At 35.6% G+C, this 23,416-nt stretch overlaps 1 protein-coding gene across 5 annotated transcripts in view; it reads right to left on the bottom strand.

Annotated features, from left to right (window-relative positions):
• Window positions 1–23,416, bottom strand: part of LOC110102932 — a 206,637-nt gene that overhangs the window by 36,436 nt on the left and 146,785 nt on the right. For 3 of the 5 annotated variants that reach the window (XM_028693544.1, XM_020831452.2, XM_028693547.1), the window contains one exon: window positions 23,325–23,410. In XM_028693544.1, the coding sequence (XP_028549377.1) occupies window positions 23,325–23,410 (86 nt within the window). Of the gene's footprint in view, window positions 1–19,854; window positions 20,261–23,324; window positions 23,411–23,416 lie in introns of those variants that run through there. The other 2 variants (XM_028693545.1, XM_028693546.1) reach the window with 2 other exon arrangements.

Genomic DNA, 23,416 nt, shown 5'->3' with positions numbered 1-23,416 from the left:
GATGTAGCATATGCAAATTCCTACGAGCAGCCGTAGAAGGCCCGTTAAATATTCCAAGAATGCCCCATCATATGCACTATAATATGTATGCACATAGGTACACAAAAAGGGTAAGTGCAATCATAAAATCCGCGTAAGCCCCGGCAAGTTTGTAGGAAAACATGTACGTCTAGGGATGCTGCGCGGGTCAATAATTTTGAACCCAATCCTCCTAAGCATGTAAGTAGGAGTCGACAAGGTTCAGTAAATAATTATAAAATTCTCCCAAACACCCGTATGGGCCCTAGCGAGCATGTTAAGAGTACACACGTGACGTCTAGGAAAGCTGCGCGGGTTCATAAATGAAATTAAGTTTAAGCACAATCCTTCTACGAGGGTAGATAGGAGTCGATACGGCTCAAATCATAGAACAAATATACAGTCGCGGTACCGACCGAGATATTTGTTTTAATATGTTAATATAAGACCTTCAAGGCCTATGAACAAAGAAATTCATTAATAAAATATAGAGCCTACAAAATCCAATCCTCTGTCGGCAAGACGGCAGAGTCCATAAGGTTCAACAAATGAATGGAAATGACCCCAAACACCCTAATGATGGTCGCGTTGATTGTAAATCTCAAATGGAGGGGTTAATTCAAAGTATTTATAAATGTCATCACAAATGTCCCCAAAATCGAAATATCCAAAAAAAAAAAAATCCAAATTCGAATATTTAAAATTGAAATTCAACACTATTAAACACTTGAAGCAAAATTCATCCACCCTCCGCAACAGTTTGTTGGGGTGAGTAAATTGGAATTTACTTCAGCTCACAAGGAGATAAAGCCTAGTCAAAAATATCACTATGATCAATTCTTAAATAATCTCCTACTAGTAAGAATTGGTACGTGTCCTCTGACTGATGGTTTTGCCGCCAAATGGATCCATGGATAACGATTATGACTCGGGCCCTCTGAACTGAGTGATTTTGTCGTCAAATGACACCAGTAAACTACGATTATGACCAGAGCTAATACGTTCCTTAATGGTACTAAATCGTTGAGATATAAATCAATAAGATATGATCGATAGAGCTCAAAGCCTTCTGTTAGCTAAGGTGGATTCAAATTTGTCCCCTTAGGCAAAATTCACCCAAAGTTTACAAGGTACCCTTGGACGAAGCAACCCATGGCTGGCGACAAGGATCCTTTAGTCAGGTTGGGTCGACTATCTCCTCTGTTTAATTAGACAAGGGACCACGATGGTCTGGGATGATGGAACCATGGGATCTTGATCGGGCTCATCATCACTCCCTCCACTATCCGCTTTAAGTGAAAGATGGTGAAATTTTAAATTTTAAATATCCAATCTTCAAACACCTTTCAAATACCAAAGCCCAAGCTGCTACTATATGCCAGATAATACATATCTCTACGTATCTGATTGACGACTAGCCTTAATCGAAAGTTATCTCTTATGATTGGGAGGGGCAATTAACTATAGGGGCTTTCGCCTATAGGAAACTAAAACTCAAATCATAGAGTCCTCGCAAAATGAGGATGAAATCTCTGGGTAGTGTCTTATCTACAAACCCATCTGCCATCCAAAAATTTACCCCGGAACTTAATCCGTTAAAACTACCGAGAAGAAAAATAACGGGGGAGGCCGGGTCGAATTTTCAGAGCCCACACACACCATGAGTGGGAGCAGTTCTCATGCAAAGTCAAAGACCAATTTTTTATTTCAATCGCTAGGGCCAGGCTAAAACCAGTCTATAAAAAGGAGTTGATGGCAATAGTGTTGGCAATACATCGAGATCCAATACAAGTCCGGGCTGAAAAATAAAGCTACAGACGCTCTCTCCAAGCATAGTGAATGTGAGAACTAGACAAAGCCAGTAGTCAGTTGAACTGAACCGGACTACTAATTTAGCGAGTGGGCAATTACGTGAAAACATACCCAGATGAACAGACTGAGCAGAGCCGTCGTGTGTGCAAACCCTTCAAATGGAGTTGAATTGTGCTATTGAGTGGGAAATCATGTTAGGGAAGGAAAAAGAGCGACTCCACGTGAGAGATATGTCAAATTCACTCGATCCAGTGGAATGAAACGAACTGAAAACAGTAGTAAAGAGAAAACCTAACTGAGAGGAAGGATAAGGAGTAACAAAGTAAGTTCATTTATTTTAATCATTTTATTTGGCAAATTGTTCCATAATTGAAACCTAAAGAAGATTTGGTATCTAAATTGAGCCCAGAGGAAGAAAGTTTGGAAGAGGAAGAGGAAGAAAATTGAGATTTTTTGAATTTCTTCTATCTCTGATGACGGAGGGAGGAGTAAGTAATTTAGTTTATTAAAATTTATATAAAACTTTTTTTTTCTAATTGAAGAATAATATATTATTGTAGTTAGGAAGAATTTAAATGAGAATTTGACTTTTAACATGACATAACAGAGAAAAAGGATTAATGTAGCCGACCCCACGTAGTGGGACAAAGGCTTGATGTTGTTGTTGTAGGAAGAATTCAAGCGGCAAGCCTTGATTCAATCAATGACGGAAGGAAAGTTTTATCTCGATGAAGGAAAGGATTTTTTTAGGTAATTATTTAATTGAGAAGAATGTTATGTTAGAAGATAAAGATAGTGTGTAATTGAGATTCTAATTTATATAAATTACATGATTCTATTTTATTTCATACAGTCTCCTATTTATTTATTCAACTATAAATGTTTGAAGGTTATTATATTCATAATGACGAATGATAAAAGTTAGCCAATAAACTCACAAAAAAAATGTGCGAAATATATATATTCTTTGAAAATCTTATAAAGACAAACATATGACTTAAATAGAACAAATATAAAAATTAAAGAGAAAATATATATACAAGCAAATTACAGGAGTTCACACCCGCATGGTACTGGCTAGGAAAGATACATACCCATGTATGTTAAATGAAAAAGATTGTACCTTTAATAGTACATTTAGACAGTGCTCCTGTACTACTGAACTTGAAAAATAATAACTATTAAATGAAAAATAGATAAATGAAATAGAATAAGAAATAAGTTATGTAATTTTGTATACAAAATTATACATAAGTTAAATGTGAAAAAATAGCAAAGGAGCATGCATGTTTTATTTTATATACTTGGTTGTTGTATATGAAATGGTAATTATCCACTGAGTTTATCATTGAAACTCAAACTTTTAATATAAATTTTTAGAAGTGTTTCCTGGTAAGTAGAAATGGTTAAAATAGAGGAATATGTCTATAGAAGACATCGAACAAATGAAAGTAGATAAAATGTGTTATATTTAAATGTATCTTCAAATGTACTAGTACTGTTAGTAGTCCTTCAGTGTTTGAAGAATATTAGATTTAATTGTTATACATAATTATAGAAAGTGTATTTACCATCCGGCCGTTTGTTCCTGTTTCATTATTTTGAGCCTCCGGGCCGGATTATGATAAAGGTGGTATCAATGATAAATTATAATATGGATCATACTGAAAGAGTCATGAGGTTGATTATTGATGTTAAGAAAGTTGATTTAAGATTAAATTACGAATTTTATAAAAATATCTTAATTTATTTTAGGACTTAGAATGATCCTGAAGAAGATATGGAAATGGTAGTACCGATTATTGCAGTTAATCCTAATGCCTTGATGGAAATGATGACAGTCATGACTGGATTAATCTATGATTCAATAAATCAACCATCAAGAAGTGGCAGTTGTGGTAGTATGAATATGGATAAATATTTAAAGTTGTTCCAGGATATGAGACCACCGTTATTTAAAGGAGCAGAGGGACCAATTGAGGCAGAGAACTGGTTACTACGGATTGAGAAGATTTTAGAGGGAATATTCTGTCAAGAGGAGAGAAGTTTCTTTGGCAACTTTTGTACATGATGGTGAGTTTACTCAGGTACTGAAAGATAATGGAGGGGTCAGCACCAAGATAGATTTGGAGTACCAAGCATTCATTTAAAATGGGATAAGTTTACTCAGGTATTCAGAGACTGGTTTATGCCTCTTTTCTGAGGAGAAAAATGCAGGATGAATTTTTAGGATTCATATATAGAGATAGATCTAATTTATAGTATGAGGCTGAATTCACCATCTTATCCAGATATGCATCCCAATTAATTCATACTGCAGAAAAAAATGTGTTATCAATTTTTATCTATATTGAAAGATGAAATAAGATAGACTAGAAAAGTGGAAAGAGCTAGAAAAGTTGAGATTGATATGCAAAAATACTAAAAGAAGGTGTGAAATTAAGAAGAGAGAATATTGAGATTATGGGAGCTTCCCAAGATTCTCACAGTAGATCAATATCACAATCTAGGAAGTCTAATTAAAAAAAAGCAAAACACAATATTAATAGAGGTGAAATGAGTCTAAGTAACTGCAGTAAAGGTGGAAATCAACACAAAGAAGAAAGTCTTTCGGGGATATTTACTTGCTTCTAGTGCCACCAACCTGAACATATGTGTTGACATAGCATGAAAATGCCACCAATGGCAAGTACATGGGATAGTTTTGCATCAACCACCAAATGTTTTGCATCCAACAATAGCTTCTTGGCCTTTTGAAAGCTGGGGAACCGATATTGTTGGGCCTATAGACCCTCCTTCCTCTAAGGGTCATAGATTTATACTTGCTGCAACTGATTATTTCTCAAAGTGGGTTGAAGTTGTACCACTGAGAAAAGTCAAAACTAGCCATGTACTGCAATTTTTGAAGGACCATATTGTATACAGGTTTGGCGTTCATCGATCGAATGTTGTCGAGGCGAAATTAATCCAAATTAAGCCTCAATTTGATTAAATTAGATTCAATTTAATTAAATTAAAATCAAATCAATTTAAATCGAACCTCGTCGAGCCTAATTCGACGCTATTCAGCGTCGATCTGAGTTCAATTTTGCAAAATTGACTCGATCGAACGAAATCGGACCAAAATCGACTCAAATCGGTTCGGGTCGAGCCCAATTCGAAGTCAATTTTAGCCCCAATTGACTGATTTGGGATAAATCAACTTTCCAAATCAGAAATCCAAACCTAGAGCTGAGATCTTCTCTCAAAATCTCACCCAAATTTGTGTCCAATCATGTAGGGAATGTACTCAAGTGCAAATTCCCTCGTTTCTCACATAGAGAAAGATGGATTGGGTGTTAGAGGCGGTGGACCTGCTCCCCTGTGCTGTCCGTCCGAACCCCGAGCAGGACAAAGAGCGTGAGAAGGAGAGGGGAGCCGAATACGGCTCCTCTGTTATTTTTGTTCTTCCGTCCCGCGACCCAGAGAGAGGGAACGAGAGAAAGAGAGACAGAGAGCGAGATATAGAGGCGGAAATCCTCTTCTGGCATGTGAAACTCCTGACCGACCTCATCTGGGCCTTCGGCTAAGCTACCCAGGGGTTCCTTTCCTCCACTCGCCAGATCTCCCGAAACCGCAGGCTCCCGTCCGCGAGCTCGTCCAACCCGAGGGCCCGACTTCGTCAAGGTCGGGATTCTTTTTCTTGCTGGAGGGAGGCTTCTACCCTTCCTTATTCAACTCCGGCGAGTACTTGCTTTATGCCAATGGCTATGATCCGCATGCGCCTACAATTTGAAAAATCATAGATGTGTCCACTAAACTCATGGGTGCTTGCAAAGCAAAGATGGAGTGTTCTATGGCTTCAAGGAGCTTATAGATTACACCCATCACATGTTGGAGTTTGTTAGACATGTTTAGTGTAATTTGTAAGTTGACGGGTCAAGGATATTAACACATAACTTAGGCACTTGATGAAGCTTTCGAAAAAACAATCGAAATCCTTCACCCCTAGGTTTTCCTTATACTCTAATAAACTAATTCCTAGAACCTATCCATAGGGATCCCAATGACAATTCCATCCTATGTCTTTACGTTCCTTAGATGACACCATGTGTTGTCTTTCCAAAAAGGATCGTAGGAGTAAATTCATCATACCCGGCCTCTCAAATCATGCCAAAATTGATTTAGAGATCGTTTCTTAATTGGGAATTCTCTAACAAAGTCTTCCCTTCCCCATGCATAATGGTTTGGAGCACCTCAAGGCTCCAAACACTTCATTGCATAAACCATTTTGACTTAGGACCAAGATCCTAAGTTCGTGGCCTTTTGTTTGTTGATATAAAATCAATTGTCCTTTCCCTTTTATTTGGGACATTTTGAATCTTCCTCAAGGCCCCCAAAATATCCCATTGACTTCAACCATCAAGACTTTAGGAACAAATCCTAAGTCACCTCCATTTTGTTGAGACAAAAATCAACAAATACATACACTTCCATATGGGATATTTTAGAGCCTCTCTAAGCTTCAAATATCCATCATGTGGATTGCTTGAGCTTGAGACCAAACTCTCAAGCTCTCCTACTTTGTTTGTTGGAGCTTCTAATCCATAAAAATTACTTCCATGTGTGACACTTATCTTCCCAAGCATGAAATGTTCCCTTACATGAAACATGAAGATTGTAAGAAACAAATCCTAAGTCTCCTTTCCGTTTACTAACAACACAAAGTTAGCAAATGAACATTTCTCCTCCATATAGAATGATTTGGAATCCCCTAAAATTCCAACTTATCATTATATGAAAATTTAGGAGCTTAGAGCTAAAATCTAAGCTACTTCTTTCTTTCGTTTGAGACACAAAGATCAATGAAAGAATTACCTCTTTAGGCTTAGGATTCTAAATCTAGCCTATCTCATTTGCCTAACCTATATAGGTAGATGACCTTCTCAATTTGTAGTTCAAAAACTATAAATTACATCTCTTATGCAATGATATTTGGAGCACCCCTAAGCTTCAAACATGTCATTGCATAAAATCTTTCTAACTTGGAACCAACTTCCAAGTTCACACACCTCTTGTTTGTTGAGACAAAATCAACAAACAATTTTCCTCTCCTTTCATGCATGACCTTTGAAGCCTCTTCAAAGGTTCAAATACCTCATTGCATGTCTCCTAGTCTCTCTTAGGAGCTATCACTCATCTTCGTCATGCATTGTGTTATGGATTTCTCTAAATCCTAAAATACATCATGCCTTACATTCTTGAACTTAGAAGCAAATTCTAAGTTCCTCCTATCCCATTTGTTGGAACCAAGAAACCAACATATCTCTTCTCATGCAAGATATTCTAAGGCTCCTCAAGCCTTTAAACATATCATTGCATAAGTCCTTTAACCTTAGGACCAAACCTCAGGTTCTTTCCCTCACTTGTATGTTGAGACAAAATCAACAATACCTCTCTTTCATACATGATTATTTGGGGATCTCTCAAGTATCCAAATATATCATTGCATGAATCATTTGGAGCTTAGGACCAAATCCTAAGCTACATCCTTCATTTGTTGAGTCACAAAATCAACGAATGGGTGTCAATCTCCATTCACTTGACTTCAACTAGGTGAATGATCCCACTTCTTTGAATACTAAATATTCAAAGAACATCATGAACTTTCAACACTTGGCCCAAAAGCTATGTGTTGGACTCTCTTTCTTCCCCCTCTTTAGCCTCAAAGTTAAAGGAATTCACTCTTCTTCTAGCTCCAAAAGCTAAGAGAAGAATTCCTCCAACAGTTAGCTCAAAAGCTACATGCTGAACATTTCTTCCTTAGATCCAAATTCTAGGAGGACCCTTAGTGTGACATACCACACAAGCCTCACATATTTAGGTACACAACTCCTTAGGCATATTAGGATTAGGATTTTTCTTTGTGTGCGAATGTGATTGATGTTATAGAGTGATTGCCTTTTGAATTGTCTGCGTTGTGAGCACTTGCCCTTAAGTGGTTAGTATAGAAAAATATACAATGCTTTTCTATGCAGGTGGCCATGTCCAAGAAGGGGGTAAATGTCATGATTATGCTAATGCTGTTTGCTTGCAGGTGCTGCTTAAAACCCCCTAAGAGGCATGGCCAATAGGGTAGAAGCAGATGCTTAGCACTCTACGTACTAGGCCAATTTTGGGAATATAATATGATGATTATATAAACTGATATCTAACTCTATTTTGCAAGTTTGAGTCTTTTATATTTTTCAAATGTATTTGATAGAAGTAGGATGTAAAACTTATGGGGGTTTGGAGCAAAAGAAATGAGTGGAATAGGAGGGATGTACTTTTTTTTGAGATGAAGCCCAAAGATCTTTTTGAAAAGCTTGAAGACTCCACAAGTAGAGTCTGTAAATTTAACTGAGTTGTATAATGGAAGGCAACTCAACTGTCAAACATATTTGTAATAATTGGGACACTATTTACACTTCTATTTTGATTTATATATAAGCATGTGTTGATGTGTTTACTGGATGCACATTAGAAAAGCATGTATTTTCCCTAAGTTTCTTCAATTGCTTTGTTTGGGTGTGGCCTGGACTTTGTTGCGGTAAGCTCTTTTTAGACTTCATGATTTTCTAATAAAAGAAAAAAAAATTGCATGGCTCCCTTCAAAGAGCTAAGTTTTTAAAAATTAAAATAAACATGCATAGCCCAAAATATGTTGCATATAGAAAGCTCTCACTTAATAATTAGATAACAAAAGTCTTTCTTTGTGAGTCAACATATGCATACCTTCATACTTAGGTATCTTGGCCTCAAAACCCAGCTATAAGCCCTATCTTCTAAATAAAAACAACCTTCCAACTCTACATTTGCATCAAGACCGGATGACATTGTTTTAAAAAGCGTTTAAGGGGGTCAAGCTGGTAGTCCCTTCCAGGCGGGATAGTAAATCCATAGGTCGGGCAGGCTATATGCCTCTTGTGAGGTATGGTTTGTAAGCCCCTTTGCACTCGTTAGATTTAGGTTCGAGGCACTACCTATCGGTAGTCCTCACCTTAGTTTTAGGGTCCGAGGAAATGGTTGAATTTCAAATCACCCTATAAGCCCTAACTTTTCGGACAATTCCTCCAACATGTGTTGTTGGAATGTAAGCCCTAACTTTCTAATAAAAATATAATTTTTGTTTATCTTTTCACCTCCTTGAAATTCCTAAAGGTCAAAACCCTTTAAATAAGACTTTCTTGGATTTCAAAAATCAAATTTAGCTAATGTTTAAATAACTTCAAAAAGAAAAGAAAATCACTAGTTTAATCAAAAGTCTTCTCAAGCCAAAGCTTGGGATGTAATTAACCAAAGGGGCTTGCCCCTATGGGACGTCTGTACCCCAGAAATAAATAAACACCACTCGACTAAACATCGAGCAGGGGAATTTCTGTTAAAAATTATAAATTTTATTATTGAGTCCATTAAAAAATGGTATTTTTGCCGTTCAGGCTAATATATCATCATTTTTATGCCGTGCTCAATCATAAAGTATGCAATCCGTTTGAGGATATAAAAATTCTCCAACAGATTTTCTGGCTACTCTGCTGGGAAGGACGTCTCTTTTCATCTAAACTAGTGGTTTTCATTTAATCATCCTAAATATTGGCTAAATGTTATTTGCAAAATAAAATTTTTGTATTATTTACCTCTCCCTTTTCAAATGTTGGATTGTGTGGTTCCAATATAAGCAAATGCAAATCAAAATGAACTTTCCAAATTGTTTTTAAAAATTGAGAAGAAAGAACTTTGGTTTTCCAAACCAATCATTTTCAAATAAAATTTATCATCCTCTAACATTCAACCTCAAAATCTCTCCCACGCCATAATTGTTGTGGTTGTATGAAATTTACAATCAAACAATGTCAAATGGTATGAACTTCCAAAATCTATCAATTTCCTTCATCATTCATTAAAATCCAGGTGATAATTGTGGGCGGTCAGTGATTCAAGTTAGTGGTCAGAAAACTCAGGAAAAAATGTAGTGATTGGTTAATGTCATGATAATTGGGTTCAAAGAGATACAACAAAGAGATTGATATTAGAAATTTTGATTTTCAGGATAACTTTAGAGATTCAGTTGTTTGAGGATTCAGTAAAGCAGAAATGGAATGTAGACTGATTTTAAAGTTTGGTGATCAGTTACAGTTATTTTTTTATCAGTCCCGCTTTGCTCCTAAGGACATGATCAAATTTGGGCAGGATTTTGAGGATATGGAAGTTATTTTCCAAGATCATACACCCTATGAGGCTAGAACTTTGGAAAACCAACCTTCATCTGAAAAGGTGTTAGAAATAAACCTGCCTACTAGGGAGAGGTCACCTACTCAGAGTGGTAAGAAGAGGGTGGCTGAGTTGTCCCCCAAAGCTTTAGCCTCTCGGCCTTCTGTTTTTAATAGGTTAACCTTCCCTATGGTTTTGAAATCAGATGAAAGACAAACAGCTTTGACTCTGTTGTTGCATAAGCAGAAATTTGCTAAGAAAGAGCCGGAGCCAGTTCAGCCTTTAGTAGTTGTCCCAGATGTCCCAGAGCCTAAGGGTCCTTTCTAGTCCAGTCAGTTTGAGGAAGGGGGTAGTTCTACCTATCTCCTAACTAGATCCCAGAAAAGGAACAAGTATAGGAGGTAAAAAAAAAAATTAGAATGAAGAAGGAAGAAAAACCTGAGTTGGATGCTGAGATGATGGACCTCTCTCCTCTTGTTGAGGGGAGTAGGTTCTTCCCTCTTTCTGTGTCTAGGGGTGAAGAAGATGTTAGAAAGATAGATGCATCACCCACTAGGCCCCCACTTAGAGTTTCTGAAAGTACTCCAGATGAGATGGAAAAGAAGTGGGAGAAGGGTATAAGAAGGATCTTTAAAAGGGTAGCTGATCAAATGCATACCACCAAAGAGGAAGTGATTAAAGCCATGAAAAATACAATCACTAAGGATTTTGCTAAATTACATTTGAAAGAGGGTAGAGATCCTGAGGATAGCAGACTGATCATACAGCCAACCCAAAGAGAAAAGCGCCAATTTTTTAGGCAGCCTGCAGTGTCTGCTTTGACAAATGGGTATAGTTCTGGGCCCCGTCAAGAGAGAGCAGTTGATGAGCAGATTATTTTGGTTGATTACTCAGCACCACTGCCTGAGGTCCTTGGCAGACCAAAGATTAATCACCCTGATCACCAAGTGGTCCCTCGGACTTCTCTTTCCAATTCTGTTAGATCTGATGTACCCAATAGGTTTAGGAGGTCTTCAAAAGAACGCCGACCTCCTACTCCTCATGATGAGCCACACTCTAGGGGTCGCATTCAGACTCCACCTTTAGATGGGGTAAATGTGGGACACCAAAAACCCCACACCTCCTCATCTGGGGTGAAGGAAAAATGGAGACCCAAGGTGGTGGCTCCATCAATGGTACACTCTTCCCTTTCAACTCATGTTGATCCCAACGACAAAGGGAAAGCGCCCATGGAAGTGAATAGTTATGAAGAGTATCACTCTTCTCATGTTAACCCTTCAATAGGCAAAACCATTGAAGAAATGGAGTATTTGAAGGATAACCTTAGAAAGATTGATGAAGATGAGAAGAGGGACAATGAGGAAGAGGAAAATCATAGAAAATTGATTGAAAACTATAATCCTGATAAGGATGATCTTATGGATGAGGAGGATATCTATGTTTTCCACTCTAACAGAAGAGAATCCTCTCTTCCAGGAGACCCTCATACAGATGAGTTGTTGGAAGTGAAATGTCATGATTATGCTAATGCTGTTTGCTTGCAGGTGCTGCTTAAAACCCCCTAAGAGGCATGGCCAATAGGGTAGAAGCAGATGCTTAGCACTCTAAGTGCTAGGCCAATTTTGGGAATATAATATGATGATTATATAAACTGATGTCTAACTCTATTTTACAAGTTTGAGTCTTTTATATTTTTCAAATGTATTTGATAGAAGTAGGATGTAAAACTTATGGGGGTTTGGAGTAAAAGAAATGAGTGGAATAGGAGGGATGTACTTTTTTTTGAGATGAAGCCCAAAGATCTTTTTGAAAAGCTTGAAGACTCCACAAGTAGAGTTTGTAAATTTAACTGAGTTGTATAATGGAAGGCAACTCAACTGCCAAACATATTTGTAATAATTGGGACACTATTTACACTTATATTTTGATTTATATATAAGCATGTGTTGATGTGTTTACTGGGTGCACATTAGAAAAGCATGTATTTTTCCTAAGTTGCTTCAATTGCTTTGTTTGGGTGTGGCCTGGACTTTGTTGCGGTAAGCTCTTAGGATAAAATAAATTTTCTACCTCTTAACATGTAAACATTCTAAAAAATGAAATTAGACTTCATGATTTTCTAATAAAACAACAACAACAACAACAACATCAAGCCTTTATCCCACTACGTGGGGTCGGCTACATGAATTTTGATGGTGTGGGAAACCCACGTCAGCATTTAGCTCACTTCAGAGCTGGGTGTTGTAATGTGGGTGGCAGTGATGCTCTCCTCTTCAGGCAGTTTGTGAGCAGTCTTTCTAGGGTAGCTTTTGATTGGTATGCTGAGTTGCCAAATGACTCAGTGAAGACTTTTGTAGAGTTGGAGTCCTTGTTTGTGAAGAGGTGTGCTGGAGCCCAACACCACATTAAGTGGGAGACCTTGTAGTGGAAAAGCAGAAGCCAAATGAGGGATTGGTGGATTATATTCTTAGGTGGAAGAACCTTAGCCTAAAATGTGAACCACAACTCCAAGAACAATATGCCATAGAGATCTTACTAAGAAATATTCATGGTCCAATAGCACTCATTATTAAGAGGTTCACTATTAAGACTTCTGAAAAATTGCTTAGTAAGGCATCTTGTCTTCAGTCTGAAGTAGCTCAGTTATCCTTTCTCAGAGATAACAGTAATGGTGACAAGGCTAAGAAATTCAAACAGAAAACTGTTGAAAGAAAAGGAAGTGTGTCAGCATTATCTTTCCAAAAGGGAAAGCAAATTCAAATTACTGAGCAGCAACAACCTAGAAAGATTACTGAACAGCAGCCCAGAAAAGATAAGGATAGGGTAATCAAAAAGCCTGACCCTAGGGGATTGACAGAAAAGATCAACCAACAGTATTCTTTTAGGAGAGATGTTACAAAGAAAATCTTCAAATCCTTGATCCAAGATGACAATTTCCATCACATAACAAGCCCGATGCATTCCGCCACTTCAACCATCCAACTTGAATTCTGCTGATAATATCCCCATCTATTTCACCATCACTCTGAACAATAGATCCAAGATACCTAAAACGTGTACTCTTATTAATGACTTGATCGCCCAAAGTCACAATCCCCTCACTAGGACTATTACTGCTAAAATTACACTCCATATATTCCGTTTTAGATCTCCATATGATTTTCTAATAAAAGAAAAAAAAAAATTGCATGGCTCCCTTCAAAGAACCAAGTTTTTAAAAATTAAAATAAACATGCATAGCCCAAAATATGTTGCATATAGAAAGCTCTCACATAAGAATTAGATAACAAAAGTCTTTCTTTGTGAGTCAACATATGCATAAAGTATGTTGGGTCATGTTTTCGAGGATTGTTATGTCTTTAAAGATTGGGTTGAAAATGAATACAAGTCTGGTAGGATGAGTATTCCAAATGCATATTTAGCAAACCCATCACAGGTGTCTGCTAAGGTTATTCATGTGGAGGTCATCCATACAAAGGGGCAGAAAACAGAGTCAACCACTACAGTTTCTCCTCTAACAGTGTTCAACCAGAACAACAGTGTCGATTTACTTACAGATGCAGAAGGTTGGCAGTTGTCTTTGTCCAAATCTTCGTTGAGAATATTAAACAAGTTACGCAACACCCCATTGGAGTTTCCAAAAGGAACTCAAATGCCCAGAAAAAAGGCATTTGGAGTTCCTCCAAATAACTCAATGGATGGAAAGGGTCCTTCACCTTCGAAACTTCTTAAAAAGAGAGTTTCAATTGTGAAGGGAAAGGAAAAAGAAGAACCATTTTCCAAAATCAAACAAGTTATCTCTCCAAATGGAAAGGGCAAATCCCCCAAGCCTCTCATCCTCTCTGATTTCATATATGTTCCAAAGGTTGTTAGTGAAATGAATAATCATTCCCCGTACGTGTTATCTGTCAATTTTGAATCTGAAAATGAACAATCTATATCTGAATCTTCTCAATTGCATGAATTAAGTGAATTAAGTTCTGATGATGATCTACCCTTGTACAAAATGCAGGGAGTAAAGATTATCATTGAGCCTGAGTCACCTGACTTAGAAACAAATCAAGTGAAAGAAGAATCAGATTCTGAGATTTTGATTCATATGACCTCAGCTTCTGAGCCTGGAAAAATAACAGAAATTAATCTCAAAAGTTGTCGTGTTGTACCATCTCCAATGGCATCTAAGAAAGATAAGGGAAAAGAACCTGTCAAACAAAATGAGGGCGTGGTTCCACCAACACTTGTTCCACAAGAGCAAGTGGGTGGTGGATCACCAAAAGTGGATTACAATATATTAGCTCACCTTAGGAAACTCCCTGCGAGGTTGAGTATATATGATGCACTCGTACTTTCTCCTGAAATGCTAGAGGCTTTGATCAAGGCTCTACTTGATCCTGAAATTTGTTTGACTCAACTCGCAGAGTGTTCCTTCGAGGAGGCTTTACACTTTAAAGAGGTACCCGGACAAACCTTTTCTGATGAGGATTTACTCCTAGGTACTTCAGATCACAATCGCCCACTTTATATAACTGTTGATATTGATAACTTCAAATTGAATAGAGTACTTGTTAATCCGGGAGCATCAGTCAACATAATGAGCCTAAGAACTTTAGCCCACCTTAATGTTGACACACAAAAATTAAGTTCTGACAAAATGATGTTGCGTGGCTTCAATGAAAAGGGGCAAAGGGCTTTAGGCTCTGTTACTCTTTCACTTTTGATGGGGGATTTGAGAATTGAAGCTAAATTCCACATCATTGATTCTGAAGCTTCATTTAAAGCACTTCTTGGTATGCCTTGACTCCATGAATACAAGATGGTTCCTTCCTCTCTACACCAATGTATGGAAATATGAAAGGAATGGTGTAGAATACTGCATAAAGGGAGATTTGAAACCATTTAGTGTGCATGAAGTTGGGAAATACGAAGATGCTTCTTACTATATTCCAAAGAGGCTATCAGTGTTTTCCAGATCTGTGGTACCAGCTGATGATCAAGTGGGAACTAGTGCACCAAAAGAAAAATCTCCACCAACTGTCCAAGAGTACCCTCAAGAGGAGCTTGAGGAAAAGATTAGATGGAATCCTGCCCCCTCCTCCAGCACAACGATGAGGTAGGATGGCACAGCGTGCTCGTGGGAGAGATCGTGGCTGAGGCAGAAGCCAAGATGGGTGGAGGATGATGGACACCAAAGCCTCATCTCCACCACCTACTCCAAGAAGGCCCATCATCCATGTAGGCTCAGGGTTCAATTCAAAGGTTGAGTCAAATGTGATGGGTAGTTCAAGAGATGCAGCTTCAAAATGGGTTATCACTTAAAAGCCTATTTGGAACATTAAACAAAATTTCTCATATGATGAGGACAACTCTAAAAATGAGGTGTTCAATTTCACTACATATGACAAGTTGAATGAGTCTTTGTCTGAAAGTACAGTAGATGATTTAAATGTATGTGTTGCACCTAAGTTAAAATAAGAAGTGGGGAAGGAGTGTGTCTTTTATAAAGCACATCAACTCTCAAGTTCAGAAGTGGGTGTAGAACTTGAGGATCTTTATTTGAATGAAATGGTAGAACTACCTTTTGATTGGTATCCCGCTGGTGTCAAAAGTTTGATTAAAAGAGGTTTTGCTCCTTCTATGAGGTCCAAAGGCGAAGCCCAACAACATGAAAAGCTATGAAATTTTAAATACAAATTGAAGAAAAATAGATATGGTGTTGGCTTTGGTACTATCGGACCAATAGATGATGATGATTATTGTTTGGTTATTATCAATAATCTGGAGGTTGATATGATCTTTACAGAAACCTACAACGCTGTTGGGAGGTTATGTTTAGAGGCTAGCAACGACCCAGATTACTCTCAAATTAGGGATGCACCCCCTGAATTTGAGGAAGAAATCAAATTAATAATTGATGAACTTAAAGAAATTAATTTGGGTACTGAAGAAAATCCACGCCCTACTTTTATAAGTGCTTTGTTAAATGAGAATGATGCCAATGGTATGGTACAACTTCTAATAGAGTTTAAGAACTGTTTTGCATGGAGTTATGACGAAATGCCAAAGATTAAACCGGGTTATAGCAGTCCATAAACTTTCCATTCAACCAAATGTTGTTCCAGTCAAACAAGCTCCTAGAAGGATGTGTTTGGAGATTGAACAACAAGTGATTGAGGAAGTAAAGAAATTAATTGAGGCTGGCTTTATTCGAGAGGAAAAATACCCCTCTTGGTTGGCTAGCGTTGTCCCCGTTAAGAAAAAGAATAAACAGATTCGCGTATGTGTCGACTTTAGAGACTTGAATAAAGCGTGTCCCAAAGATGAGTTCCCATTACCTATCCCTGAACTCATGATTGACATTGCTTCTTCTCAAGGTCTCTTTTCCTTTATGGATGGGTCCTCGGGGTACAACCAAATCAAAATGGCCCCGGAGGACGAGCAATACATTATTTTTAGAATACCCATTGGAATATACTGTTATAAGGTCATGTCTTTTGGCTTTAAAAATGCTGGTGCAACCTACTAGCGTGCAATGACCAGAATTTTTGATGAACTCATTTTCAATTTCATTTTGGGGCCCGATTGATGGGCACCACACAACCCCATATGTATCTCGGTCACTATCTTGTGGGCTTCAACATATAGCTAAGAATTGCCCTACTCTAGGGCAAAGACCATCAAAAGAATCATGGATGAATGTTAGACCTTCTCAGAGAAATGTTGGCAGACCAAGGATGATAGAATCAACTCCTTCCACTCCTGGGCCAAGTCAAGGTCGACCAAATACTCAGCCTAGAGTAGCATTATCTCAGTATGATGCCAAAGACTCACCTGAAGTCATTACAAATATGTTTTTTCAATTAATGTGAATTAAAATTGTTTACATGATTCATTAAATAAAACAAAAATAATTAGAAAAACAACAATAAATTTGTGTATATATAAAATTCTATATAATTTTATAGATATCTTAATATTTCATGAAAGATCTGTAAAAATTCTTTGTTGATACAATAGCTTCACATTCCTTCATCTCAGAGGAATTTGTTAAATCCATTGGGCTGTATGTTTATAAGGGAACCACATTCTTAGAAGCATTGATGCCAAATGAATCCTCAATGAATGTTAAAAGTATATGTTAAGTGGTTTTCAAAATAAATGAGAATAATTTTAAGCAACCTTGAAAGTCCTAACATTATAAGAATTTGATATAATCTTAGGAATAGACTGGTTATTGAATCATTTTGTGATCCTAGATTGCAATAAGAAGATTGTAAAATTTAAATACCTGGGTGAAACTGAATTTAAATTTTACGGGGATAAATGATTTTTTTTCAATGGTGATCACTTATATGAAAGCTTGCAAATTGCTATCCAAGTGATATAAGTGTTTTCTGCTCAAGTAAGGGATACAAATAAGAAGTTAACGAATTAAAAGATATACTTGTAGTGAAAGAATATCCAAAAGGGTTTCGAGATGATATGTCAAAATTACCACAAGAGAGATAGACTTAATTGTTGATTTAATTCTAGATGCAGAACCACCGGTTAAACCACCCTACCTAATGACATTTAAGGAATTGCAAGAGCTAAAAAATCAATGGCAAGAATTGCTATATAAATAATTTATCAGGCCAAGTTCCTCTCCATGGGAAGCTTGAGTATAGTTTATCAAAAAAAGGATGAGATTTCAGAATGTGTATTGATTACATAGAATTAAATAAACTCACGGTTAAAAATAAGTACCCATTGCCCATAATTGATGATTTATTTGATCAACTTGAGGTACAAATTTCTCTAAGATTGATTTGCGTTCTGGATATCATCCGCTACGCATTAGGGAGAAAGATATAGCTAAAACTGTTTTCAGAACAAGATGAGCATTATGAATTTGTGGTGATGTCATGTGTAGTGACGAATGGTCTAGCTGTGTTTATGGATCTAATAAACAAAATTTTCAAATCCTTTTCTAGACAAATTTGTGATCATATTTATTGATGACATATTGATTTATTAAATAAATGAAGAAACCCATAAAAATCATATGCATGCAGTGTTGCAAACATTTAAAGACGAGTTATATGCAAAATTTTTAAAATGCGAATTCTGGTTGAAAAGTGTTAATTTCCTTGGGCTTGTGATTAGTGATGAAGGCATTTTTGTTGATCAGAATAAATCCAAGCTATTGCCAAGGCCGAGTATAGTTTCAGAAGTGAGGAGTTTTCTGGGTCTTGCTGGCTATTATAGTAGGTTTGTAGAAGAATTTTCTCATATTGCAATGTCGTTATCCAAATTAACTCAAAAAGCAATAAAATTTGAATGAGATAAACAGTGTGAAGAAGCTTTTAAGAAATTAAATAATTGTTTAATAAATGCTCTCATATTAACATATCGATATTCAAAAGGATTCCACTTTTTCTGTAATGCTTCATTAAGAGGTCTTGGAAATGTATTGATGCAATTGAATAAGTTAGTGGCATATGCTTTAAGGAAGGTAAAAGTTAATGAAAGAAATTATCTCACCCATGATTTGGAATTAACAGCTGTAAACTTTTTACTTAAAATCTAGAGATATTATCTATATGGAGTCAGATGTGAAGTCTTCACAGATCATAAAAGCTTTAAATATATATTTAATCATGAAGAGCTTAATTAAAGACAGAGACGATGGTTGGAGCTCATTATGGATTATGACTTGGATATACAATATAATCATGGAAAGGTCAATGTAGTTGTAGATGCATTAATCAGAAAGACTCTTAGATGTGCAAATTGGTTGATTACCCAGCAGGAGTAGATAATTAGAGATACAGAAAAACTAAAAATTTCAATGATTAATTAGAAAGATACAAAAGTTATGCTATTAAATCAGCTGGTAATTCAATCCACTTTAAAAGATAGAATATAAAATTCATTGTCTCAAGATGTAAATTTTCAAGAAATCATAAAGAAAATGTTGGCAAGACGGTTGAAAGATTTTGTATTTGATGATGAAGGATTGTTGAATCATAAAGGCAAAATTTCTATTCCAAATATTGTCAATTTAAGAAAAAAAAATATTATAGGAAGCTCATTTCTCTAGTTATGAAATTTATCCAGGCAGTACAAATATGTATCAAGAACTAAGAGGATTATTTTGGTGGCCAGGACTAAAAAGTTGTATTATAGAATTAATCAAACAAAGAGGTTCAATTAAAAAATTAGCAAAGATATATGTTGATGAAATTATGAGATTGAATGAAATTCCAAAATCTAGTCTCTGATAGAGATGCTCGTTTCACTTCTAGAATATGAAAAAAGAGTAAGAGAGCTTTGGGTATCAGATTGACTTTCAGCATTGCATTTCATCTTCAAATAGATGGAAAATCAGAAAGGACAATTCAGACTTTGAAGAATTTACTTAGATTATGTGTATTAGATTTTGAGGGAAATTGGGAGATCCATAAACCCTTTAATAAAATTTACATAAAATAACAATTTTCAATCTAGCATTGGAATGACACCTTATGAAACTCTCTATGAAAGGAAGTGCACAACACCTTTGTCTTGGGTAAAAATAAGTGAAAGGTAAATAATTGACACTGAACTGGTTGATGATGCTATTAACAAGATTAGATTGATCAGAGACAAAGTCTCATAAGTACTACGAGTATTTTATTTCAAAAGGGTAGCATGCATGAATTATTCCTACTAGTATACGTATATATAGATCAAATCTTGGTATTAAATCTCTTCTATTTGCATGTAATTAAATATTTCAGAATTTGTATAATTGAAAGTCTTTCTAAGAACAACTTCACTTAATAGTTTTGTGCGTTTGAAAATGATGTATAATTGACGCCGTGTCATTTTATCTCTCATATTAAATTTAAATGTGCAATCACTTTCAAATGCCACTTTTAAGTTTCATTTGTATATTTTCAAGATAAAAAATACATCACATTCTAACACCCATTTCTCTCTTCACGTTATTTGCAAAGTGCATTTGGAGCTATTTGGACAACAAGACAGAATATTCAGTCGCCTCCATTTCTTCTAAAGGGAGATGATACGGTCGGTTGCACCGTTGACTAGCTTCAGTGAGGTAAAATCAAAAACTTAGAGCCCCCTAGCTCCTCTAAGTCTTGCATGTGATTATGATTCCCCAAGCTTTAGGTCCTTGTGGAATCCCTGCATTTAATTTTTCAAATCTGTTGTCCAGCTATCAAGTAGAATTTTATTTATTAGTAACAAATATAGGTATGTGTAGTATTGATTTATTACCCACACTTAGAAATTTTCCTATTGATTTTTCATAGAATCATAATGGGCCTAATAAAATCATTTTGTTAACAAAAATGAGATAAGATAATTAACCATGAACAAATTCAATTTATCACACCCTGAGAAATAAAAATTATTAATGGATTTAAATAAAATAAATTAACAATATAATTAATTAAATTAAACAGGCAAAATAAGAGATTGATAAAATTCTAAAATAAAATTAAACCATTAAACTTAAATGATTAAATAGCATTAATTAAATTTAATTTAATTATCTCAAACAAAATAAGACTTATTAATTAACATAATTAATCTTGATTTAGTTAAATGAATTCATTAGTTAAATACTAAGAAAATAACAAAACGACCTTTCATGCTTTATATTTGACTTTGTTGAGGGCATATTAACATTGGATTTATGGGTCTTCAATAAATTTTAGATAACAAAAGACCCTTACGCATTGTATTTAACTCAATTTGGAAGATACATATATATTGGATTCTGAGAGTCTTTAATAAATTTTGAATAAACTAAATACTTTCATGCATAGTGTTCACCTCCTTTACGAAGGCATAATTGCATTGAATTATAAAGCCTTGAATAAATCCTTAATGAATTTAAATAAATTTAAAATTTGACAAATAATCAAATAATTAATCAAGGTAATTACTGGGTAACCCGGACTTACGATGCTATTTAGTTAGCCCAAATGAGGGTGAAATAAACCTCATAGCCCTGATTTAACAAAGGTGATTACTGTTCAATTTAAATAAATATTCATCAAAATCAGTAATATAAACAAATACCTCAAAGCCTTCATACGTTATGCTTGATTCCTTTTGGAGAGAATATATGTATTGGATTTATAAGGCTTAATGTTTAGACACTTGGTAAATCATTAATGAATTTAAAAGACAGTAATAACATTTTCAAATATCAAAATCTAAACTTAAATCAACACCTCACTTAGCCTATAACCAAAAAAATAATTCCTAATTTAAATATTTTAAATGATAAATCTCCTAGGACATATCAAAAACACACGACATTTTTTTCACACACTAGAATTTGCTTACTAGGCCACTGACTCTAGTTTAAGGCTAGACCGTAGTATGTTTTGGTGTGATGCGGGTATCTATGCCTAGAGGGCATCATTTATATGTTTGTTTATTTATTTTATGCATACATAATTGCATATGCATTTTCATGTTATTTTATTTAATTCAAAAAAGAAGAGCAAAATAGAATGTACTTATGATGATTGTAAAAGAAGACTCAAAGAAGAATGTACTTATGATGCTTATAAAATAAGATTCAAAGTAGAATGTACCTAGAGTCAAATGTAAATGCTTGGAAATATTTGCTATACATACTCACATAGAGCTCCAAAAAATAATCCCCCCAGTTGAGGGCATTCACTTTTGGAATCCTATAAAAAACCTAAAGCCAGAAGATGATGAGCAAATATATTCAAATATATATATTTCATAGATGTAGAAAATCATGTTTGTCGTGGAGCTTGACCACATTTCTTTCTCGAAGACCCTAGATTTGTATTTATGTTTATAAATAAAAGAATAAAAAATTTTCTTTATACATTTGCTTCATGCATACATAACGTTAGATATATTCAGTTGCATATTATTTATATTCTTGATTTAAATCTCTTAATTATAATCCTTGACTCTGTAGTATAGAGTCATCCTTTCTTGCATTCATAAGGCGTGGATTGTGCTTAGGATCTGACAGCTTACTCTAGACAAGCATAAGCCCATATTATACACTCCTCAGTGTGTCTTCTTTAAATCCTAAATGAATTCTAAGTCTATAGTTCATTCTTAAATGTTAAATCAATCTTTGATCTTGTAAACTAAAATTTTTAATCAAATCCTCATAAATTTAAAAGGTTTAATCTTCGCTAAAGATAAAGAAAAGAGCTTATCCTCTTCAGAATAGAACCTAGGAGCACTTTCTGTGCACCAAATTAAGAAGAGAATAATATGATATCCTAAATCGAGAGTATTCTTGGTTTGAGGTCTAAGATATAATTAACCACGGGGCTTGCACCATTGGAAAACCGACACCCACATCAAATAAACTTCATTCGAGCTGATGTATCGAATGAAAAAAATCTCGTGATTATTGGGTCATATAAATTATTACTCATCAAGGTGTGTAGGTGAAACAAACTATCCTCCATGATTAATCGTATGTATGATCTGATCTGCTCTCTCATTGACTTGCTTGCGTAGAGCGTAAATGCCTACGACCGTTTTGTCATACGGGACATTGCGATCGTACCATATGCAATCTAACCCCCGCTAGCAACATTCTTTTGGAGACCCACAGATATATTTTGTTTCCTTGTTGCTTGAATGCTACTTCAATGAAATTCTTTCTAGCATGACAATTAGATATTGCATATTTTCAAGGGAAGCCATCTCTATGTATCAGCATAAGGCATAAATAGTTATTTAGTCATTTTTTTTCCTAGCTCTATTTTCAAGGGAAGCTATCTCTATGCATCAACAGAAGAAAACATTTTACCATGTTTTATGAAAAGAATGAATTGAATACATGAACATTCTTTTGATTTTATTGTCATTTAAGATTTAGGAAGCTGAGATTCAAATAGGCCAGGAGGCTATTACAATGAAGCTCTTATGCACTATTTCCTTTCTCTTAAAAGAAATTTATCAAGTAACTTTAGCTGAAAAATGATCCTCCCAAACCTCAACTAGCTAATATCACTTTAAAGATCCTTATAAGCACAATTTTCAATTCATTTCTGTCAGTAAGCAACTTATAGGAAGTTTCCAATTGTTTGGACTCATCTAGACTTATTTTTTTATTCTCTACTCCCATTAAAATTTATGCAAAATACCATCTATGCACGTCAACAATCCTTTAAAAAAAGTGTAAACCGCAAATTTGTTGTTACAAACTCAGCACATTCATATTCAGGGAGAGCAGAGAGGTGGATGTGAGGAGAATATACCTGTGGCTGCTAATTAACATGTCTATGAGACGATCAGGTCGCTCTTTATGTTTGTAGGCATAAACATTAATAGCAGCACCTAGCACCTATAG

This window comes from Dendrobium catenatum, unplaced genomic scaffold (genome assembly GCF_001605985.2).
Source record: "Dendrobium catenatum unplaced genomic scaffold, ASM160598v2 fragScaff_scaffold_315, whole genome shotgun sequence".
Taxonomy (NCBI): Eukaryota; Viridiplantae; Streptophyta; class Magnoliopsida; order Asparagales; family Orchidaceae; genus Dendrobium; species Dendrobium catenatum.
This window is presented reverse-complemented; position numbering and strand designations above follow the sequence as displayed.